The 24,194-nt window shown below is 40.4% G+C and overlaps 2 protein-coding genes across 14 annotated transcripts in view; both read left to right on the top strand.

The window, feature by feature from the left end:
* The window catches only part of LOC119909289 (leukotriene B4 receptor 1-like), a 9,298-nt gene extending 2,262 nt beyond the window's left edge, over positions 1-7,036 (top strand). Inside the window, exon 2 of one of the 3 annotated variants that reach the window (XM_038727437.1) lies at positions 5,104-7,036. In XM_038727437.1, the coding sequence (XP_038583365.1) occupies positions 5,104-6,021 (918 nt within the window). In that variant the 3' untranslated portion in view covers positions 6,022-7,036. Of the gene's footprint in view, positions 1-5,100 lie in introns of all 3 variants that reach the window. The other 2 variants (XM_038727439.1, XM_038727438.1) reach the window with 2 other exon arrangements.
* Positions 7,037-11,809: 4,773 nt separating this feature from the next.
* LOC119909288 (leukotriene B4 receptor 1-like) lies at positions 11,810-17,062 on the top strand. Of its 11 annotated transcripts, none has more exons than XM_038727435.1 (3): positions 11,819-11,974; positions 13,714-14,410; positions 15,344-15,520. In XM_038727435.1, the coding sequence occupies exons 1-3, from the start codon at positions 11,936-11,938 to the stop codon at positions 15,385-15,387; spliced, it is 780 nt and encodes a 259-aa protein (XP_038583363.1). In that variant the 5' UTR covers positions 11,819-11,935; the 3' UTR covers positions 15,388-15,520. The 11 variants fall into 11 exon arrangements, with proteins under 11 accessions (XP_038583353.1, XP_038583359.1, XP_038583358.1 ...); XM_038727434.1 differs by having other exon boundaries at positions 15,341-15,520; XM_038727425.1 differs by lacking the exon at positions 13,714-14,410 and having other exon boundaries at positions 11,810-11,974; positions 15,344-17,062.
* Positions 17,063-24,194: the final 7,132 nt, after the last annotated feature.

The raw sequence follows: 24,194 nt of genomic DNA, 5'->3' as shown, positions 1-24,194 counted from the left end.
AGGAGGACAGGAGGGACTGAGTTGTTCATTCTTTCTAAACTTCACTCAGTATGTTGATGTCAGGAATATGATTATTTTACTGACATGTTAGATTTGTTTCCAGTGAGATATTAGTGACTTTGCTGTTGTAAATCATGTTGCTGCTCTAGAAACAATTTAGTTAATAAAAATGTTAAATTATATTTTTTAATAATATGCAGTTATTTAGTAATAAATAGGATTGATAATAGCATCAATAAAGAACGAACCAATAAGAATTACCAAGACAAGTGTGTCAGTAAAATCCTAATGATCCCAACTCGTGAGAAAGTCACGGGGTGAATATGGAGAAGTTTCTATTTTCCAAGCAATTATTTCAGACTGTATTTTCAACCTGCCATAAAACGTATACCCCCTTTATAATGTACAGATGATGGCCTAATATTTAATTTTTGTATAACTTCACATCAGGACTAATAACAGGGTGAATATGGAGAAATGTGTGTTTCCTAAGAACGTTAGTAGTGGCATACAAATACAAATGAGATCCATAGAAGTCTCGTACACTAGAGCTGATACTGTTCATTAAGCCCTACAAAGAAGTGTTGCATCAAGAATGTCCTGTAACTGTTTTTTTGTGTAATGTAATTTATAAAATTATAACTAAGTCACTGAAAATTCCTGTTACTGAAACAAATTGTAGTTACTGAAATATACTAAACATTACATTATATACTAAACAAGACATTTTGAAAACTTGAACATTGCCTTTGTCTCTTTTGTCCCGGATGGAATGGACCCCCCTGAGAAAACAATTGGCCCCAGCATGGCCCCCTTAATAAAATTGGTCTAGAACCCCGCACTGACTGGACCTGACAGCAAACGCTAGACATTGGGTCAGTTATATCACAAGAATATTTGGTCCAGGTGCAGAAACGGAGTATGGTATTTGTATTTGTTGGGGATTTCAACATGGGGTCAGGTTTGGTTGTTAGCTGAATATCAAAGATATTCTAGAATATTAATAAGTATTAATGTTCAAAAATGATTAATTATAATTAATAAAAGCGGGGCACCAGCAGGAATCAGGGACCAATAACCAAATATGAACCAAATATTGTATGATCAATCAAAAGGGTTGTCCACCTATAGATGGCAAATCGAGACGGTTTAACACTGGCCACGGTAACTGACTCCAACATTATAACCAAATAATCACAGCTCACAACTTCTTAAAAATATCATAGGATTTATTCAACTTTGGCATACATTATGATCATCAGCTTTAGCAAACAATCACTATTAACTTTTCTAAGCACAACACAAACAAACTTTTCAAACAGTAATAGTAACAAAGCAGGTGGTACCGAATGCAGTCAAAGTGTGTAACATGGAAAAACACACAGCAATAATAAACACAACGGTTTTTAACTATCTTCTGCCCAGACATAAAAAGTCTCTTACGTGATCGCGCTTGGTAATGATTAGGTTGCATCAATCCTTTAGGAAATCCAGCGGTGTTTTTCTCGGTTCTGACGATTTGACAGTTTCAACGGCACAGGTGATCCTTCAGCAACGGCGCAAATCAGTGGAGTTGACTTTCAGGTACAGAAAGTTTCCTTCCTTCGTTAATAGAACAAGTGTTCTTTTCTTCAAGTATGAAGCCTTATCTTGTGTATAACGGCTTCCTTAGGATCCAAAAATGTGTTGTTAACACAAGTTTCACTAAGACCACGCCAATTGAGTTAAAACCAGTTTATTTGGTTAGAGAGAAGGTTCAGAAAGGAAAAGACGGACTGGTCGAGGGGAAGGTAGGGATGAGGGGGTTGATCTAGGTTGTGTGGCCGGAAAGCGTCTTGCCCCTGTGTTCCTGTGGTAGAAAAAGAACAATTACTTTGCCAGAATTATGATTTTAGCATGCATGTCTTTGATGGTGGGAGGAAACCTGAGCGACCGGGGAACCCCCCGTATGTCGGGAGAACATGGAACTACACAGCCTGAGCTGACCGAGGTCCCAGAACTTCTTGCTGTGAGGCCAAGTGCTGTCCACCGGGGCCACCGTGCTGCCCATTGAAAGAGGTGAGAAACAGGGTTTTGGGGGGAGGCATGTGAGAACTGACAAACGAGAGGAAGGGGTTAGACAGGCTTATATCATATGTGCAGGTGATGGATTAGAGAGGCACAAGTGAGGCACAGATTAGTGAAGAGAGAGAGAGAGAGAGAGAGAGAGAGAGAGGCGTGGTCTTATTCCTGAACCCTAGTTACAATAGCTACATAAAAAAAAGAGAGGTAAAAAAAATCAAACAGAGCATGTCATCTGACAAGTTTAGGTCTGTTTTCAGTAAAAGCAAGTTCAGGGTTGAAATAAAATACTTCCTTTAGCTGCTGGTGCAGCTGGGAATATGTTTACCTCTTTCAGGTCACTGATGAGCTTGGAACGGCGATAGCTCTGAGCTCGGATTCTTTTAATGTCTTCGGTCACAAAATGGCCACACTTCCAGGTTTCCTCCGTCTATGTGAAGGCTCGGCTAATAGAAACCCTCAGTTTGGTTTTCAACTTAAATTTAAGTTTATGTGTGAATTAACTGCCAGGGGATTTCTGTTGTGTTCTAGGCCTTTGTTTCAGCCAGACCGCATGTCAGGTTTTTATGTTCCAGGTAGGCCTTGTCTCTTTGTCTATTGGCCTGTTATTTCTCCAATAAAGACTTTAGCCAGGCTCCTCATTACCTGAAGTCCCGTCCTTTGTTGTCATTGATGTGCTCCATATTTCCACCCTAAAGACTCCAACAGCAACTGGTTTTAGCCTCTAGTGATGGGCAAAGCAGTTCTTTATATTTAGTATCAGTTAATTCAAAAGATTCATTCAAAAGATTCGTTCACCATTTCATTCAGTGCTTGACCAGAGATCTGCATAGCCTTCACTAGAACCCTGCATGGGCCTCAAATCTAGGCCCTAGCCTGGCCCTATCCTGGCCCTAGATGCTCAGGCCCTAGCCCGGCCCCTGTCAGACAGCTTATCAGAATTCTCTGCCCATGTTTTTTTTTTCTCCTCACCAAACACAGTTTACTGTTGCAGCCAACAAAACGATTCAGTTTTGTTTTTAATGGCAGTTATAATATTTCATTTCATTTCTTTATAAAGTAAAAACATAAAATATTTTGAGCTTTTTTTAAAATAAGTTTTACGTTTTTTTGTGATGACCAAGCAGCCAGCGATCAACAGTGAGTTGAGGATCAATTTAGCTTCTCAAATTAATTCTTGACTTTTTTTTGCTTGGTGGCGGCGGCGCAAAGAATTTGCATCAGTGCTTTTTAGTAATCGAATTAATCTAATTAATCTATTTAATCTATTTAATCTATGAACAGGGCTGGACTGGGACACCCCTCACCAATACACCATGCTTTCATATAACATGTGTACCTACTGTTGTTAAATGTAGCCTACACATTCACATTAATTTACTGACTCCATGGTGATCAGAGTGGCCATGAAGTACACAACTTGTACTGACTAAGTCCTAAACAAAGTCTAGTAACTGGTTGCTAATACAGCGGATTAAGTTTAGACGTGTGCCCGTGCAGCGTCTCAAATATCAAACGGGGACTTCGGTGATGTTACTATTCTCTAGCAAGTTTATTTTCCTCCATATATCATACAGTGGCAATATCTTAACTCGTAATACATGTAACCAAACACCGTGGTGCCTTGCTCACCCCCAGGCTAGACGCTAGCACAGTCAAAAACTGTTTGCTTCCCAAATCAGCAACACCTGTGTCTGGGTTTCCTCTACGTTAAATAATAATAAAATAATAAACAGTTAGCCAAAGTTACGACTGCTTTAGGAAACTATGTTAGCTACAAAAACAATGTCAATAGCTTATGCAGCACTGTTTGACAGTGAGTGATCACCAGCAGTAGGTGACAGTGTCACTTTATGATAGCGTTATGATTATGTTATTATCATTTACCTTTTAATTGAAGTAATCATCATTTTTACTGTAGCATGGCACACACCCTACCAAAGGGTGTCACTTTGTTTTGAAAAGGTAAGGACATTTAGGGGCTCAGATGTGACAAAACACTTGACCATGAGACGTGACATTGCACAGAATTGGGGTCATGAGAAGAAGACAAGAGTATATTTTAATACTATTTAGAAAAAGTAATTATTGATTAAATATATGATTGGGGAGGTGTGGGGGTTTCTCCCTCAGAAGATTTTGAGCATTAAACACTTAATTTCCTGCATTCTGGAGACATTATCTGCACCAATTTAAGGTATTATTAAGGTAAGGTTATTTATATAGAGGGAAACATGAAATTCAGGTGGCCGATGACAATCCAGATTATAAAATTATAATATAATATAATGCAGTAATCAGTAGCTCATTATTATTTTTTAGCTTAAATTATTATTTTTGGACAATGCAGATGTTTCTTCTAAATTTACATTGCATTGCAGGTTTTCTTAGTGCGCAAAAGAACCTTTCTCAAAGAATTTTCATTTGTTAATTATCATTTCTTGGTACAAGTTTTTTTAGAACATTTTTAACAAATGCTTTCAAAAAGTGACGGGGACAATATCTACCATTTCAAACAGGTTCAAACAGGTTGAGCTACTCCCTGCTTACATCTTCACCTCCACTCTCTTCCTGCTTTCTCTCTCTTGAGGTGGGCAGGGCTTATGGCCAGCCCGAAGAAGTTTGCAGCTTGTGCTTTTGTATTATTATTATTAGAAGCAAACATGAGTGATGTCCCAAACAAATTGGGATTACTGTGTGAAAAAGACTATGACTTCACGTTTAAAGATGAGGCCTCTTCACTGTGGCAGTATATCTAGATATAAAAAGTAGTGCTACAGTTTTATACCTGTTTTTTTTTTTTTTTACTTCTGTGAGGGTGGGGTCAAAAGCAGTTTCCTGTGCAGGAAACTGAATATGAGAAAATACATCTGATAATTTACAAAACAATGCAGCATGTGATCATTTTTGCATCTCTAATTACTGTTTCTTTGTTATTTGTTCCTCTTTGAACGCATCATAGGGGAACATCTTCCTCTAACTGACAGCATATTTACCATCATCACTCGCTCAGTGCACAACGTTCAGCTTCTCTGCCAGCAGGTTTGTAGCATGGAACAACTCAACTCCACTGTGGTCACTTCTAACACCTCCTCTTCTCCTGGATATCCACCTCCCGACTCCTGGGACTCCAGAGGTCTGGTCCCTGCTGTGATGCTGTCCCTCTGCTTCCTGTTGGGAGTTCCTGGAAACATCGCTGTGATCATCCTCAGACCAAACTGGCAGCACATGTCCAGTGTGAGCCAGAGTTTGATGCTGAATTTGGCCATATCAGACCTGCTCTGTCTGCTCACCCTGCCAGTGTGGATTTACGCATATCTGTACAGCTGGACTCTCGGCCTGATGGCCTGTAAGCTCCTAGCGTATCTAGTGTACTGCAGCCTTTATGGTAGCCTGCTGACTGTGACGGTGCTGAGTGTCCAGCGCTACCTACAGGTGGTGTACCTGCAGAAGTGCTTACATCAGGCCGGGAGGAAGAGGCTGCTGGCTCTGCTCTGGCTGGTGTCGATGATCCTGTCCATCCCTGCTTTAGTGGTTCGACAGGTGATCGAAGACCAGGACTGGACACAATGCCAGTCTCAATACTCTTCCCAGGCCCAGCATGTAGCCGTGCTGCTGACAGAGTCCCTGATGGGATTTGTTACATTTTCTGTTGTAGCATTTTCATACATTCGCCTCCACATAAAAGTGAACCAGGCAGCTTTCTTCAACAACCCACAGACGACCCGTCTGGTCACAAGTATCATTGTGACCTTTTTTGTCCTATGGATGCCAAATCATATCATAAATGTGTTTGCTGTGGTCGCTATTTCACTGAACAACAAGGGCCTTGTGAAGTTTTGTACAAACAGCTGGAACATCACTGGAGCACTGGTATTTATGAATAGCTGCCTGAATCCACTCCTTTATGCTTCTGCTTCTCGAAACATGTGCACTGTATGCCAAAAAACTTCCAGGTAGTCTAATCATTGACATAGTATGATCAATGAAAAGCCACCAGATATCAGAAGAGAGTGCAGAACTTCGACGATGATAATGCTTAGAGAAAATAAATTTGTTCTTATTCAAAACATCTCATCTGTTCCGTAGACACACAGTTTGAGGGTGTGGTTGTCTCATTTTTCATAGAGAGCTGTGGATGATTTCTGATTTAATGATAAATTTAGAGGTTAACCTCAAATCAGCTTTGTGCTCATTAAACATATATTTAAACATCTTAGCTTTGTGGGAGAGATCCAGTCAGAGGAAACAACACTTAATGAGTAGATTGAATAAATGTTTTTGTTGGAGTGAATGACCATTTGTCTCCAGTGTTTAGCAGAAGACAGACATGGAGACAGACCAGAGGAAAGATAGAGAGATAGAGATTGTGCTGGATTCATAATATAAGCGGATGTGCAATCTCATTCATTCAGTTATCTTTGTCTAGAACTACTGAAATCTATTTCAGCTCTTACACTGCATGATTTGTATATTGTATATATTTCTGTCTGACACATTGAAACATATCATTGTAAACATATTATGAAATACAGTAAATGGATTAATAAAATGATATGATGCATTTTCTTGCTTTATCTCTTCAAAAGGATGATTAGTGGGCTTTTGTACTTTTTGTACTTGTAAAAGTAACAATAGCACACAGTAAAATACTCAAACTAAAAGTTCTGCACTGACAATGTTACTTAGCAACATTTGTAGTAATTGTATGTTAAAATAACAGCTGGTGGTGAGCAGTGCCGATGCCAAGCCAGAGCCACGCAAGTGGGCAGCATAACCAGGCTTAGCAGCCTCTATGGACATAATGTTAGCGCTAATGGCAGAGGCGAAGAGACCAAAGAGGATGTTGACAGAGGAAGCTAAAAAGAGAAAAAGAGAGGCTGAGAGCAAAGTTGTTGATTTGTTAGTTTTTGATCATAAGTTATGTAATCTTAATAAATGCATGTATACAGCTGTCCTTACAACGGCTGTGAATTACACTCAAATCAGCTTTATTGTAAGGAGGAAGGAATTTGACTTGTTTGTATTGTCTTAATGTACTTACACAGAAATATATTACAAATACACTGTGGATATTTTGAGCATGTGTTGTAAATCATAAAAAGGTTAATTTCCCTTAGTTAACAAAATAAAGAACGTTCAGAGTTCTTCTTCATTTGTAAACCATCTTTTAGATTTTCGGAGGCAGTTCTCAGAATAAGGAACTGACCGGACTTTTGTTGGGATCGGGATAATCCTGATTTTATTTTATTTATTTATTTTGGATCAAAGGTAGCCCAATCCTACTAAAATGTTTTGAACAACACATACTGAAGGTTTGATCCAAATCAAAACCAAGATGGGATTGGGCGATCTAATCCGATTTCAGAATCCTTTTTTTCTTTTCAACAACCTGTTTTCCAGATTTGATCCAATGCAACGGCCCAAATCTGATCAGACTACTTTTGAACAACTGGGCCCTGGTGATCTATTGAAGATCCCTGTAAAGATGGGGGCCATTTGGTGAGCACAGGATTGACACAACATCCAAGGATGGTGCCATCCTGATCTTCCGTCTCTGTAAGAGCTCACAAACGTCCTCTTTGTCGATCCTGAGTGCAGGTAGGGGATCAGTGGGGAGGTGTGATAGGGTGGCAAGGGTTGTAAATGGTTGTTTAATTCAGGTGAGGGGTGTGAGTGTGGGCTTATCAAAGTTGCAGTAAAACCAAGCAGAAACCTCTGCAACTGAAAAAGGAAACAAAGGTTTAAGTGCAAAAAACTGCGGTTCCCCAAACAGCCACTTGAGGCTGACTCCAAAAGCGAATCAATCTCCATAGAACCTCATGTTAAAATGCCCAACTTTACAGCATAAATAAGCATGTTTCCCCATTCATGACAACTCTATGGGGAAATAATACTATGGCATAAAGTTGGGCATAATTCAGGGCATAGTCACTTTGAGTAAGAACTGGAGCCACCACACTGAACTTTACAATCACTCCTCAGAAAACTTTGGGTGATTCTCCATAGTGTGGGGGGAAGGTCTCTGCTGTTGGTAATGTTCTTCAGGCACACACTGACACAGGGTTGTTGCGCACCTCTTTTCTACTCTGATCTCATACAGGCCTACTACCTTGTTTCTTACAACCCGCCATTCTCTGCTTCTGATTGGCTAGTAGTCCTTACCTGAGAACTGCGCATGTGCTACTTGTTACGGCCGCCGCTGGCTGCCTTAAAGTAATTGTGTTCCTGAGTGCTTCTGACTGTCATGCAAATTCCAGCTGTGTGAGTCCCTTACGAGGATTGGTTCCTCTGGAGCTGGGACTCTGTGATTCGTGTGGCTGTGACTCTACCGACCTTGCCAACCTGGACTCTCCAATCAACACCAGCTGGACTACAAATAGTTTGTGTGTCCACAGTTCAGGCGACTGTGAACCAGTGATCAGTTGGGGTTGCTTATCTCTGTTAGTTAATGAAATATCTAGAGTGTTTGTATTTCCTGTTTCTCTCTTGCCTGTCTAAGTGGTTTCAGTCAGTTCGAACCTTTGTAAATCACATAGTGTGATAGTGCACCAAGTGTTGGGCGCTCTTTTGTTTGAGCATTGTTTGTTTACTTTGTATTATTGTAAAGCATATAGGTGCTGACCTCCTTTTGTTTCTCCTTTTTGTTGTCAGTACCTATATAGCCTCTTTTTGTTGTGTTTTCTTGAGTCAACTCATTTATTTAAACCTTTGACTTTAACCGGAATTCAGTTGTCCTTTACTGCCTTCATTTCAATCCCAAATCACTGCCTTACCTTAACGAGCTGGGTCCTAATACTACTCCCAACAAAGTAAGATGCATCACTCTGTAGCGCAAGAGCGGAGCATACAACACATAGGGTGAAAAGAGGAGCTGCAGCAACGTGCAGTATGAGAAAAATATGGTGTTTTTTGAAAATTAAACCATGTAAACCTGTTTTGGTACAACCCCTAATTAAAATTTTGAACCTGAAAATGAGCATAACCTCTTTAACTAAAATTGTTGTGACTGCAAGAGGTCCATGCTCTCTGGATCCCTTGCCTGCCTGGGTTGTTAAGGAACTATAGCCAACCTTAGGATTGTATGTTTAGCTTTCACTCTTCACAGGAGATTTTCCAGCTTAATTCAAATCTGTTGTGGTTAAACCATCATTGAAGGAACCAAATCTGGATATAAACAAAAAATTCTAGACCTGTTTCTAATATGGCCTTCTTATCTAAAGTATTTGAAAAAGTGGTCTCAAATCAGCTTTTAAAATATCTGTCATCTAATAATCATTCTGAGCCGCTGCATTCTACTTTTCAAGCAAAACATACTACTGAAATGGCACTCACAAAGGTGGTAAATGATCTGTTAGTGGCTGCTGACTTAGATTTAACATCTGTCCCTTTGTTGTTGGATCTTAGCGCGGCTTTTGATACAGTGGATCACTGTATTCTTTTGGACAGAATCGAGAAATACTTTGGCATCTCTGGCCAGGGGCTTATGTGGTTGAAATCTTACCTTTCAGAAAGATGTGTGTTTTATAATAACACATTGTCCAATCCTTATCCCACTTCCGCACGGGGTTCCACAGGGTTCAGTCCTTGGCCCCTTGTTGTTTTCATTATACTTAGCGCCATTGGGTCAGATCATTCGTTCTTTTGGGATAACTTTTCATTGCTATGCTGATAATTTACAAATGTATTATTGCAGGAAATTGCATCTGATTCTGTTAAGTTATTGATGTGCTTGTGTCGGTACCTCTAAAGTGCGAGCGGCAGTGTAAATGGGGCGGCTGTGGCTCAGGAGGTAGAGCAGGTTGGCCGTTAATCAGAAGGTCGGGCTCCCCCTGGTTGCGTGTCGAAGTGTCAAGTGGCAAGATACTGAACCCCGAATTGCCCCTGGCGGCTATTCTGCCAGTGTATGAGTGAGTGTGAATGTTAGTTTCCGTTTGAGCACTTAGGATCAGTGTGACTGGTGAATGCAGATGTAAGAAGACTAGAAAGGCGCTATACAAGTACGGAGCATTTACTTGGCTGCTGTGAGATGCTGGTTATCAGCAAACTTCATGCTACTCAGCGCAGCAAAACTGAGATGATATTGGTATGCTATTGGTCCAGCTAGATTAAGTCATTTGTATGACAATTTTACTCTATCCATTGATGATTCGGTCATTCATTGCAAGGATAAAGTAAAGAATCTTGGGGTTATTTTTGATCGATCACTTTCGTTTGATTTGTATATTAAAGAGGTGACAAAAGTAGCCTTATTTCACCTCTGAAGAATCTCAAAGATTAGATTAGATTTGGCACTTAAAGATGCTAAGGCCCTTATTCATGCGTTTGTTACATCTAGGCTGGACTATTGTAATGTACTGTTCTCAGAGCTGCATAAGAAAAGTTTGCGAGGTCTGCAGATGGTCCACAATGCTGCAGCACGTATTCTGACTGGGTCATCTAAATACATGCATATAACTCCTGTGCTGGTCTCACTGCACTGGCTCCCTGTTATGGTTAGAGCAGATTTTATGGTTTTGTTGTCAATGTACAAAATAGTGAATGGCCTTGCACCATTATATCTGTCTGATCTTTTGAATTCTAATGTGCCTACACGGTTGCTGCACTCCCACGGGACAGGACTTCTGACTGTAGGTTAGGAAGAAAACGGTTGGTGAGCGAGCCTCTTCGTTCCATGCTCCAACATTGTAGAACAGTCTTCTAGCAGATATTAGACTGGCATGTTTAATTGAGGTTTTTAAATCAAAGCTTAAGACCTACTTATTAACTGCTGCGGATGAGTCCTAAATGTTCGTTTATCTTTGATGTCTTTGTATAAGTGGTATTTACTTTTTACTGTAATGTCTTATTTGGAGTTTAATTGAGAGATTTTACTTTGAAAAATTCTGAACGACATTAAAAGATCTATAGCCTGCTTGACACACCTCTGAAAGAGCCGTTAGAGAACGCGATTCCCCTAAATTTCCTCTGTCTGGAGATACTGGGGAAATTGAAAAGTTATCAGTAGGTTGGTGGATGTGGATCAAACACCAGAACACAAACACACTGCAGCACTCGCAGTAATGTGAGCCTAAGAAACAGTCGCTGCAGAATCCGTTAGTTGAAGAGAAAAAAAAAATGGCTAAAGGTATGATTGAGCACACAATTTGAATGTGACAGTCCTGCCCTTTACCAACTGAGCTAACCAAACACCATAGTAACTACATGTAATATTTTGCCCTATATTCTCACCCACCATCTAATGGTTTAAAAAATTGCTCCGCTGCAAAACTCGTTTGCCAACACCTGCTGTATATTTTTACTTCTTCTTCTTGTTCTAACATACGTATTCAACATAGTGATAGGCATCTACTCTGCCTGAATTCTACCAGTAGAAGAACATAGTGACGCAACGCGCTCCGACATCCATGGAAGGGGGGACCCACGGTTATGTAGATAGAAATGGCTAAATTTAAGGTAATAAAAACATAACGATTCATTATGTAACATCTTTATAAACTGCTGAAAACATAGTTATGGATCTCATATTGCATTTCTGTCAAAAGACCCTCAGAAATATTACACACTGAACCTTAAAGCAAAAGTAGCAATACCACTCTGGAGGTGGGCATGGTTTGCATTCAGCTGCAGTATGGGGAGGTGGCTCAGGTGAGCAGAGCCAGGGAGAGCAAATTGTCACAGGTGCTGTTCATTGTCTAATTGTGCTCGACCTCTAAATGCAGTATGGTGCTGGACGTCAGATGTCTGCAGCCAGCCATGATACACAAGGCGCTTTCCCACTGCCTTATCCGGGATAATTACGCCCATATGCTGGCTCGCTGCGCTGTATGGGAGCCGGAAGGGGGGTCCGATGTGATCCGCCTCTGAGCCGGGAATGTTGGTAGTTACGGAGGCAGAACGATGTCTGTGTGAGGTGAAAAGCCACAGGTGTGACATTTCAATGCTGTTGTCAAGTCACTGTCTTTTTTTTCTCCACAGTCTTACTCCAGAAGTCCACTGACTCAGGCTGCGCCACGGTTTTGTTACGTCCTCAACCCAGCGTCAACGTTTACTTGAAGCATCTTAGAATTGGCTTGTTGTTTATTTGTCACTTTTGTGCTTCTATTACCTTCTTCACAGCTCTCTGTGACCCTGTTTCGTTCCGTCGTATGCAGGCTGCATATCCACAGGGAGCATTTCAGAATCAGAGTATGTTGCCTGCCTGATTTTGCTGACATGTTTAGATTTTCTTGATTTGGTAATCAGTGCTTGCTCTTTGTGATTCCACTATGATCATGTAGGCTACGTAGTTAAATGGTTTATTGTTGTTTTACGATCGGGAGTCTGCACACGGTATTTTATTTTGAAAATTGACTCAGTGGACTTTGCAGGTAACCTGAAGACATTTGCATAGTATCAAATAGGCCTATATACTTCTTAATGCTTGGCCAAATGTTCATAACGCAACATCACTGAAGACTAACAACCGAGTACTAGACCAGCAGAGTATAAACAATTATTCAGGTAGCCTAACCTGGCCCAGTGCCCTGTGGCAGTTGCTGTCTGTTAGTTTTCTGTATCTGATCATCGACCATCGCACCGCACCGGACTAGTAACACAACCTATAGGTCTACCAGAGAGGGAGCAGGGCGCTGGAGTGGACGGTGCAAGGAATCGACCGGTGCACTGTGGACTGTAGGTGATCACTCTCTTCGGCTAGATAAAGCCAGAAAGCTCCTTCTTTTAAGCATGATCCATGATACAGAAAAATAGAAATGAATGGCAAAAATAGCATAATGTCAAAATTTTAGAGACCACAAGTCACACACAGAACTAAACAAATAATTAAATATATATTCAAGTTAACATTTAAAATAAACAATGAAACAACATTTATTTATATACATAGCAATTTAGGGATAAAAACTCGGTCAATCTCTGAGATTATAAAGAGCACTATATGCTGGCAAGTACATGCTTTTTGGCAAATATTGTGCCATGTAATTACCCTACTGTAAGCTCCACATTTGTGCTGTGAAATTGTGAAGTCCTTAGGAACTGTTTAAAGGAACAGCACTGTCCAGAATGCTGAAAGGGAGAGGGGGTCAAATCATAATTGGTTGTCTTAGCATGCTTGCTTGTCAATATAACTGTCAGAGCTAATTCCTTTTTCAGTGTAGCAGTTTGAGTGTGAGTGAGTGAGAGAGAGAGAGAGAGAGAGAGAGAGAGAGAGAGAGAGAGAGACCTTTTTCTGCGGGCCTCCCCTACTGATTTCAAGTGAATTTAAGTTTAAACAGCAATAACAAAAGTTTAAACAGCAATAACAACATGATAATGTGGTCGTCATCCTTACATAAAAAGTCAGACATTTGGGATACAGGTTCCATCTTGACAGCATTTGAGCACCAAGCATAATAGATGTAAAACAGAGTCCCACCCCAGAGTCCAGCGCTGACAGTTCAAAAACTGCGCATGGACTGCCTGATAAAGATTTGTCAGTTCACTGTGGCAGTATATCTAGTAGTGTAGTGATCAAGTTATATCACCCTTTTTTTTACTTCTGTGGAGGTGTTGCAGTGAATAACTGTTTCCTGTGCAGGAAACAGAATATGAGAAAATACAGTTGCCATCATCACTTGCTCAGTCAATAACGTTCAGCTTCTCTGCCAGCAGGTTTGTAGCATGGAACAACTCAACTCCACTGTGGTTACTTCTAACATCATCTCTTCTCCTGGATATCCACCTCCCAACTCCTGGGACTCCAGAGGTCTGGTCCCTGTTGTGATGCTGTCCCTCTGCTTCCTGCTGGGAGTTCCTGGAAACATCGCTGTGATCATCCTCAAACCAAACTGGCAGCACCTGTCCAGTGTGAGCCAGAGTTTGATGCTGAATTTGGCCATTTCAGACCTGCTCTGCCTGCTCACCCTGCCAGTGTGGATTTACACTTTTCTGTACAGCTGGACCCTCGGCCTGGTGGCCTGTAAGCTCCTAGCGTATCTAGTGTACTGCAGCCTTTATGGTAGCCTGCTGACTGTGACGGTGCTGAGTGTCCAGCGCTACCTACAGGTGGTGTACCTGCAGAAGTGCTTACATCAGGTCGGGAGGAAGAGGCTGCTGGCTCTGCTCTGGCTGGTGGCGATGATCCTGTCCATCCCTGCTTTAGTGGTTCGACACGTGATCGAAGACCAGGACTGGACACACTGCAAATCTGACTATTCTTCCCAGGCCCAGCATGTAGCCGTGCTGCTGACAGAGTCCCTGCAGGAAGTTGTTTCATTTTCTGTTGTTGCGTTTTCATACATCCGTCTCCAAAAAAAAATGAACCAGGCAGCTTTCTTCAACAACCCACAGACGACCCGGCTAGTCGCAAGTATAATTGTGACCTTTTTTGTCCTATGGATGCCACATCTTGTCATAAATGTGTTTGGTGTGGCAGCTTTTTCACTCAACAACAAGGGCCTGTTGAAGTTTTGTACAAACAGCTGGGACATTGCTAGAGCGCTGGTATTTGTGAATAGCTGCCTTAATCCACTCCTTTATGCTTTTGCTTCTAGAAACATGTGCACTGTACGCCAACAAAACTGAACCGCAAGTTCACCGTTCCAGGAAGTCTAAACATTGACATAGTATGATCTATAGTAGAGAGTGCAGAACCTAAACAATAAAAAATGCTTAGAAAAAAAACCCATTTTTTGTGAAAATTAAAAAAGGTATTTTTGGTCAAAACATCTCATCTCTTCAGTGGACACACAGTTTGAGTGTGTGGTTCTCTCATTTGTCACAGAGAGCTGTAGATAATTTTGGGTTTAATGATGACTATTGAGGTTAAAATTGGTCTTCAGCCAAAGATGTAAAAATTGAGGTTTGTTGAAAATTTATTAAAAAGTCAAAATATTGACATGGAACTGAGATTTTATACGCCTCCAAGTGTCACTCTCATGTGACAAATATGATGAACATTATATTGAAAATATATATACTACATTTATGGTGAAAGCATGTGTGTGCATCATGTATTTAATTTTAATTTGAGCAAATATGAGTAGCACTCAACATTCATAGACTGTTTATTTTTACTTCTATGGAGGTGTTGTGAAAAGCTGTTTCCTGTGCAGGAAACAGAACATGAGGAAATGCATCTGATAATGTAGTCTTGCAAATTTATGCAGCCGCAATGGAGCAAGTCATTATTTCTTTTTTTGTTGTTCCTCTTTTGAAAGCATCAAAACATCTTCCTCTGACTGACCACACAGTTACCATCATCACTCGCTCAGTGCACAACGTTCAGCTTCTCTGCCAGCAGGTTTGCAGCATGGAACAACTCAACTCCACTGTGGTCACTTCTAACACTTCCTCTTCTCCTGGATATCCACCTCCCGACTCCTGGGACTCCAGAGGTCTGGTCCCTGTTGTGATGCTGTCCCTCTGCTTCCTGCTGGGAGTTCCCGGAAACATCGCTGTGATCATCCTCAAACCAAACTGGCAGCACCTGTCCAGTGTGAGCCAGAGTTTGATGCTGAATTTGGCCATATCAGACCTGCTCTGCCTGCTCACCCTGCCAGTGTGGATTTATACTTTTCTGTACAGCTGGACCCTCGGCCTGATGGCCTGTAAGCTCCTAGCGTATCTAGTGTACTGCAGCCTTTATGGTAGCCTGCTGACTGTGACGGTGCTGAGTGTCCAGCGCTACCTACAGGTGGTGTATCTGCAGAAGTGCTTACATCAGGCCGGGAGGAAGAGGCTGCTGGCTCTGCTCTGGCTTGTGGCGATGATCCTGTCCATCCCTGCTTTAGTGGTTCGACAGGTGACCACAGACCAGGACTGGACACAATGCAAATCTGACTACTTTTCCCAAACCCGGAATGTAGCTGTGCTGCTGATTCAGTCCCTGCTGGGATTTGTTTCATCTTCTGTCGTAGCATTTTCATACATTCGCCTCCACAGAAAAGTGAACCAGGCAGCTTTCTTCAACAACCCACAGACGACCCGTCTGGTCACAAGTATTGTTGTGACCTTTTTTGTCCTATGGATGCCTCGTCTTATAATGAATATTCTTGGTGTGGCAGCTTTTTCACTCAACAACCAGGGCCTTTTAAAGTTTTGTATAAACAGCTGGAACGTCACTGGAGCACTAGTATTTGTGAATAGCTGCCTGAATCCACTCCTTTATGCTTTTGCTTCTAGAAACCTGAAAAGCTGAACACTCTTATACTTAAATTAAATAACTTTACATTAAATAAAGTTAATGCAGAAGCTCACCGTTCTAGGATGTCTAATCATTGACATAGTATGATCAATGAGAAGCCAGATAGGACAGTGCAGAACCTCAACAATGGTAATGCTTAGAGAAATAAATAACTTTTTGTTCTTATGGAAATTTGAAAAAGGTGTTTTTGTTTAAAATATCTCATCTCCCCTGTGGACACACAGTTCGAGGGTGTGGTTGATTTGTGTTTTAATTATTAATCTTGAGGTTAACACTGTTCCTCGGCCAGAGATGTAAAAATAGAGGTTTACAAAAGAGATTTCTTGTTTCCTATGCATTAAAATTTGACCACATACTGTTTTAGTGAACTTGCATACAGTATTTTACCTTATATCTCCATAAATATATGTTGATGTGATGCGTGTGTGTGTGTGGTAAGATTGTTCAAAAGCATTATCCTGCCCTGTCAAATTATGCCATTATTCCATTTATAATAACATATATATCTAAGCATCTTAGCTTTTATGGGGAAGATCACAGGAAACAACAGTTAATGAAAATATTAAATAAATGCTTGTGTTGGAGTGCATCCAGTGAGAAGAATGATCATTTGTCTTCAATGTTTAGCAACAGACAGACATAGAGACACACAAGAGGAATGATAAAGAGGGACTGATAATATAAGCAGATGTGCAAACTCATTCATTCATCTTTTGTCTAGAACCACTGAAATCTAGACAGACTATTGTAGCTCTTACACTGCATGCTTTTTGTGCATTGTACATATTTTATATATAATAAACTGTTGACACATGGTAACATGTCATTTTAATCATATATAAATAAATTACATGCATTATCTTGCCTTAGCTCTTCAAGTATTCAGACACTTTACTTAAAGGAGACCTATTATACTGCTTTTCCAGTCCTATATTGTTGTTCTGTGACTCCTGTAAGGAAGCTTTGCATGATTCAAAGTTCAAAAAATAAATTTTCTATCTTATACTGGCTCTTCATGTAGGTCTTCTTATCACCCTCTGTCTGAAACAAGCTGTAGATGCTCCTGTCTCTTTAAGCCCCCCTTCTCATTCTTCTTCCACATTCTTCTTTTAAGCCCACTGGCTTCTGTCATGTTACTAGACTGTTGTTGCTGCTGAGCAGAACAGCCAGACTGAGCATAGTTGTGCAAAACAAATGACCATATATGGAATATCAGCTCAGTCTGTAGAACTGAGCCATTAGTAGAAAAAGCAGTTCAAAACAGAGTGTTCAGAACAGGAGGAAATCTGAGGTTTTGGCTGACAGGGATTTCTTTTAAAGCTTTGGCCATGTTTAACATGAACATCCAACATTGTAACATTGTAGACAAGTCATAAAATATGGATATGGATTCTCAACATTTCTTCTTGCTGCCGCTTGTCTCACTGAACTAAAAATGTCTTCTGTTTCATCACTTTTTTTTATTATTATTTGATAAAAGCCATTCTGACCTAATTTGATCTAATTTTTTGTCAGTTAAAATAAGCTGTACATTTTTTTTATTGTGTTCAGTTTATATATATATGTATATTTACATTAAGGGGAGCCTTAAGATAAGTTACCTAATTGTTTAGAGTGAAAGATTTTTATAATTTTTGGTTGAAGTAGTAAAATGCTAGATTAGCCTAACCCCATGTGGAAAATGCCTTTTGCTTAAAAAATACATTTGATTAAACAGACATGAATTTGTCAACTGTAGCTATTTCTTTTATAATATGTTACCCAAAGCATAGCTTTCTAAAAGATACCAAAAAAAACACACTGTAAAAATACTCAAACTAAAAGCTCTGCACTGACAATGTGATTTCCTTAAAGCTGTGACATCTGTAGGTTAGACCAACCTTCATGTATAAACAGATGCCATTTTCACTAAATGCCTCAGTTACTTGGTCTGCTCGGAGAAGTTGGAATACTGACATGGAGTTTACTCACTAAGGTTTCAGTGACGCATAAGACAGCAAACCTGCAAAAGTCTGTGTTTGCTCTGTTGAGGAGCAACAGTCCATCTACAGGTGCTGGTAGGCAGATGTTTTTACCTTTGGACAGAGCCAGGCTGGGGCTGTGCTCGAAACAGGTAAAAATGCTATCTCAGAAGGTGTCTAACAGGACATTGCTGTTCGAAACGGATCGAGTGCTGTTCAATCCAATATTCGTTTCCTCGTAAGATACATTCAAACTGCCCCCCTAACGGTCAGTTTTAAAGGCAGCGTTGATGCTGACTCAATGCTGCCTATTACCCATAAATCTGTGCGCCTGTGGTTGCTCAAGGACAGTGGATGGCGAAATTTAGGTTTTTAAAAGTTTTTAGATTTTTCACTTTGATTTTTGAAAAGTGAGCGAGAACTAAACACCGAACTATCATATTAGCACGTAACTGCAACAAACCAAGTTTGTTTAGCATGATTTCTGAGGTGTCTGTTAACCATTTACCTTTTCAATAGCTAACTAGCTAACACTAAGGCTAGTGAGTGACAGCCAGAAGAGACGCAAAACGGTGTGCTGACGTCACAAGTTGCTATAAATGCCTGCACTAAAAGGCTGTTTGAAACCAATGTACATAGAGATGCCATCACTTAAAAGTAATGCCTTCTGAGGCACCTGTTGTCACGATCCTGTCCTCAGTTCTCTGTGTGCTGTATTTTGATTCTTGTTTCTCTGTTTTTGGGTTTTGGTTTTTGACTCTAAGGTTGGTTTTGTATCTGCAATATAGTCATCTGTTCTGTTGAGTTTAGTTCTCTGTGAGTGTTTATGGTAACCCTCGAGTAATCCCTCTGCCTGCCTGTCTCTCTGTTTTCAGCTGCTGTCTCTTGTCTCTCTGTCTCATTAGTACTGATTCCTCTCACCTGTGTTTCTCCCGCCTGCTCGTTAGTCCATGGTGTTAAATGTTTGCTGTTTCTGTTCAGTCTATGTCTGGTTATTGCAGTGTTTTGTGGTGTGTAGCCTCCCTAGTGTTGTCTTGTCGTGTCATCCTGTTTCCCTGCGTTTTGTGGATTTTGGATCTTCTTGTGGATCACTTTATTTTGGAACTCTGAAGTAAGTGTACTCACATTGTGTTTGTTTAATAACCCTTTTTGAACGTAACCTGCTAAGTGTTCTACAAACCTGTGACACCTGTCTATTACAGCAGCAAGGCAGCTGCCTTCTGTTTTGAACAGAGCCTAGCTGTTTACTGCCTATAGTCTTTATGCTAAGCTAACTAGCTGCAGGCTCCAGCTTCATATTTATTGTACAGATGAGTAGTATTGATCTTATCTAACTCAGCAAGAAAGCAAATGTATTTCCCAAAATGTTGAACTATTACCTTTTAAGTAAAAAAAAAAAAAAAATACAGAAGTGTAGCAAAATGTACTCAAAGTATTCTATGGAGAAATGTCCCTATGAATGTACTGCATGTACACCTGTGTTAAATCGGACATGTATGATCACATGAATTTCCCCAATAACACAAAGCTTTCTTTTTTGTGGGATAATAAAGTTCACCTTGACCTAACAGCCTCTGTGACTGGAATTGGCCACTGCGCAAATAATTCTCAATAAGTCTGTTCTTCCACTGATGTATCTAATATCTGGCTACATCATCACTGCATGTTTGTTCTCCTCCTCTTTACACTCTCTCCAACCTTTGCACTTTCTTTTCATTAATTTATGGCATGACTGGAACTGACACTTTGATATTTTTGGTGAGCCACAAGGTCCGGGGGGGTCTTCCCCTGTGCGTGTGGCTGAGAAGAGGGGCTTTTTACTGGCGTAACACTGCTGGTTATGCCCTCAGAGGCTGAGGAAGCGCCATCATTTTTGTTCTGTGCTCCGGCTGTATGGGAAACCGTCTGGGTCAACTCATAACCCTTTTTGTGTTGAACTCTATCTACACCACAGTAAAAGGAGGGGGAAAAAAATAACAGTCCAACCAAAGGATCAGGACTACTGTGGGAGAGCCTGTACTTTGTGTGTGCCGTTTGTGACTCAGTATTTTTCCCCAGCTGTTCCTTTGGGCCCAAGCAGGGTTTTCTCTGGCCGGTTCTCAACAAAGCATCCCTTTTCCCATGCAAGGCTGACTTCTCCTCTAAATTCACTGTATATACTGCTGCCAAGATGCTTGTATACAACTGTCATGATCTGTAACACACACATTGCCATCAGTACTTGGTGATCTTTACCTCTGGCTGACAAAGGGGTGTGTGAAAACTAAAGTAAATTTCAAAACACCACATGCAGCTTGGTGAAATGATTACTCATGCAAGGCATACATCATAGCTTAATTATTATGATGCCTATAAACAACATCAAGAACTCTGTGCGAATTTTAATAAGATTTTAGTCACTCAGATTGCATCATGATTAAGAGTAACTCAAAGCTAACTCCATCTAAGCAGGGAGTATTTGCAATAACACAAAGTTTATTCCTCTTTTTGCAGTCTGATGTTAAATTAATAGTTCTAAATCTTAGGAAATAGCCTCATTCGCATTCTCGCAGAGAATATTGATGCCACTCATGTCTACTATAAATATGAAGCTAAGAGACAGTTATCTGAGAACACAGCTAGCTAGCAGTGAAGATGTGACTCCAGGAAGTTACTGGCCCTTGCCAAGAAATATTCCTGTCTTTTTTTTTAATGTAGTTTTTGTATGGACTAAACAAATAAGTTATCACACATTTATTAGTGATCTTTAGAGGTGCTGATTGGTGAATTCTGTTACCACCAGACAGAACCAGGCTAGCCATTTTCCCCCTATTTCCAGTCTAAGCAAAGCTAAAAGTCTCCTGGCAGACTAGCTTCATATTTATTGTACAGACATGAGAGTGGTATCAATCTTCTCATCTAACTCTCTGCAAGAAAGACAATAATAGTCAAAATGTCAGACTGTTCTTGTTAAGCAGGGCTTATCTCTGTGTCTTTGGAAACTAATTTGTGCTCTTAATTAAAGGCCTACATTCAGTCAAATTAAAAAATGCTGTCCTTATCCTGGATAATTAAATAACTGGAGATGTGGGAAACAAGAAATGGGAAAGCAGCTGATACCCTGACTTAATGAGAATTTTTTTTAATAAGTTGGGTCAAGTCTATGGAGGGCTAATGATAACAGTTACATTATTGCCCTGGGATGGTAGGTGACTCATCATTGCCTGCTCATTCCTCTCTTCTCACGCATCTCAGATTTTCTGTCCTTTTTCCCTCTCCTCGTCCTTCAGTTACTGATATGTCCTGTCTTGCCCTTTCTTTCACTCTCTCTCCTTTATTTCTACTAAGCTACACTTTTTATTAAAATACATCAAATGCGTCTTTCTTTCTTTCCTTACTCTCTCTACTCTCCCCCAGGTTTCTGTCAGCTGGCAGTATTCACAGAGAATCCAGGTGCAGAGAGAGAGATGAGTGAGGAGAAAGCAAGGAGGAGAAGGGGAGCTGGTTTATTTTGGCGCTCTACACCTCCATGTGTCTTGTAATAGAGCTTTACGGGTTCCTGTCCAACTGCAACTCTTAGTTTTAGTGGGATTTTGCAGCTAAGTGGAAAGTCTCCCCCTCAGCACCAATCCACCATCAGACTCGGTGTGACCTGCTGAGTCATGGTTGTGATATTTCAGATAACGTGGCCTTGGGATGCTCTGATACCTCCAGATGCAAGTATAAATCAACAAAGCTATATAAATACAGGGACTTGCTGTAAATCAGTGGTGTTTAGGTCACAAATGAAACGCACCCTCTTTCTTTCCCAAAGTTTGGTTGGGGAGAAACTTTGTGAGATGAAACAATCAGAAAAATATCTCAAGATCATTGTGTGGGCGTGTATGTGTGCTTGGGTAATTCCACTTGTGCACACATGTTGTTAGCTGAGTTGTTTTACAGAGACATAACATTCCAAGTGATTTTCTAAGAGACTGCCAGTTATAAAAGTGCATGCACTGCAAGCTACGATCTGTTATTATAACAATAATATGGCTCTGATAGCTTCTGAAAAAGCCTGGGGGGAGTGATGGAGGATGTGTGGCTTATTCTTTTCTTTCCTTTCAAGGGTATGCTGGATGTGTCAGTCAGACACGTGCATGGATACAACTACGGTTAACAGGTTGATAAACTAAGGGCAGCTAAAAAGTTGCTTCTCGGTTAGAACTTGTTTTAACCAGATGTGTGGTTGACACAAGTCAATAAGTATGGTCAGAGTGCAAAAATTCAGTAATAGGCTGCCATACCACATAGTCACACAATAAAAGATTACATTTCCAAAGTTTTTAAAGAATTGAAAGTAAATTGTTATGTAACTAGTAACTAAAGCTGTCAGATAATTGTAGTACAATATTTCCCTTTGAGAGTGGAGAAGAGGTAGGAAGTGGCATGAAAAGAAAAGACTCAAAGTACCTCAAATTTGAATTTAACTACTACTTGAGTTAATGTACTTAGTTACATTCCACCACATGTGTTGAACTACTCATCAGTGCAGCAGACGGTGGCCTCATGATGGTGCCAATGCATGTGAGTGTGACTGGAGTAGTGTCATATTACATGCAAGCAGACAAATCAAACTATTCCCATGAATTTTGACCCCCAGATGTGTTTTTTAGGATTTAAAACACAGAACGCACATGTGCTTCCATTTATAGACACGCATGTGCGCTGCAATTACACTCACAAGCACAGACGTTCATGCACACACCATTACAGCTGTGAATTCCTATTTTGAAATCACAGCCTTCAGGCATGAACAATATACCTGCTTTTGTTAGTCAAGTGAAAGAGATTAAGCTGGGCGTCACCCCATAACTCAACTACAGTCTTTTTTGTGCAGTCAAATTGGTTATTTCATCCAGACACATTTTAGGACTGAAGGTTTAACACTTAAGCCTAAACTAGCGGAGAATCCTTGATTAGCCTTAAGTTGTAGGTAGGTAGGTAGGCAGATAGGTACATTTATTGTCACAGTATAACAGGTTATATAATGAAATTGAGCTTTGTAACTTCATTGTGTTACATAGCAGACAAAATACATTAATACAGAAGAAATTATAAAAATGGTAAACAGAAATAAACAATATTCAATGATCAATGGAGCGGTGCTAGGGGTAAGTTCAGGAAAAAGCTGCTCTGCAGTCTGGTGGTGTGGCAGCAGAAACTTCAGTATCTCTTCCCAGAAAGCAGCCGGGTGAACAGGCTATGTCTGGGTGGGTACTGTCTTTTAGTATCCTTTGGGCTCTGCGTAGGCATCTCACCTCACTGATATCACTGATGATGATGAGATGTTGTGACACTACAGTGCAAAGAGGTACATCTTTAAAGCATTTGACTGACTGATATCAACAAAATCCATAAAGTCCTGGATGATAAGCAAATATGTATTAGCCTAAAATCCAGACAACTAGAACAGTGTACGTTTTTTGTGTTTTTTTTTAATGAGACCTGACATTTCTAAAACACCAGTTCTGGTGCGTTCAGCTTGAGTTCCTTAGTAACTTTCAACAGGGAATTTCCCCTGATGGGCATGTTTTCAGAGAGAGATAAACAAATCACTCTGGGCTCTGAAATGAACAGAGAACATCGATGGTATGGGCAATTTAAGCTCATTGTGTTTTTCGTCTTTCTGCAGCCTCAGTGGAAGACATTGCAAGATATTGCAGGCCAAGGGAAGGGCTGTTCTGTGGAAATGTGTGTGTACTTTCTTGGCCGCAGTAGTTCTCAGCTAACGTCACACAATGTTGTGGTGTGAACTAAACTGGGGAGGATACAGACAGCAGATAAAGACGCTGTAAATTCTTTACACTGCTTAAGAAAGGTTTAAAGATGGAATAGGCTATGTGTACAAGTTTAGACAATGTGCACTGCTACTAACAGATCATGGATAAAGAAGGACGTCTCATAATCTAATTATATTGTAATTAAAAAGCAATCGTTATTGTACATGGGATTGGTTCCCAACAATG

The sequence above is a fragment of the Micropterus salmoides genome, unplaced genomic scaffold (genome assembly GCF_014851395.1).
Source record: "Micropterus salmoides isolate LMB-PRFRI ecotype aquatic unplaced genomic scaffold, ASM1485139v1 Ms_hic_scaffold_18, whole genome shotgun sequence".
Lineage (NCBI taxonomy): Eukaryota > Metazoa > Chordata > Actinopteri > Centrarchiformes > Centrarchidae > Micropterus > Micropterus salmoides.
Note: the sequence above shows the minus strand (reverse complement) of the source record. Positions and strands in the feature narration are given on the sequence as shown.

Coding starts and splice junctions, on each gene's coding strand:
- LOC119909288 (XM_038727424.1), top strand. CDS start 11,936: ATGTTGGTAGTTACGGAGGCAGAACGATGTCTGTGTGAG. Junction 11,975..13,713: donor CAGAACGATGTCTGTGTGAG/GTGAAAAGCCAC, acceptor CTCTGCCAGCAG/GTTTGTAGCATGGAACAACT.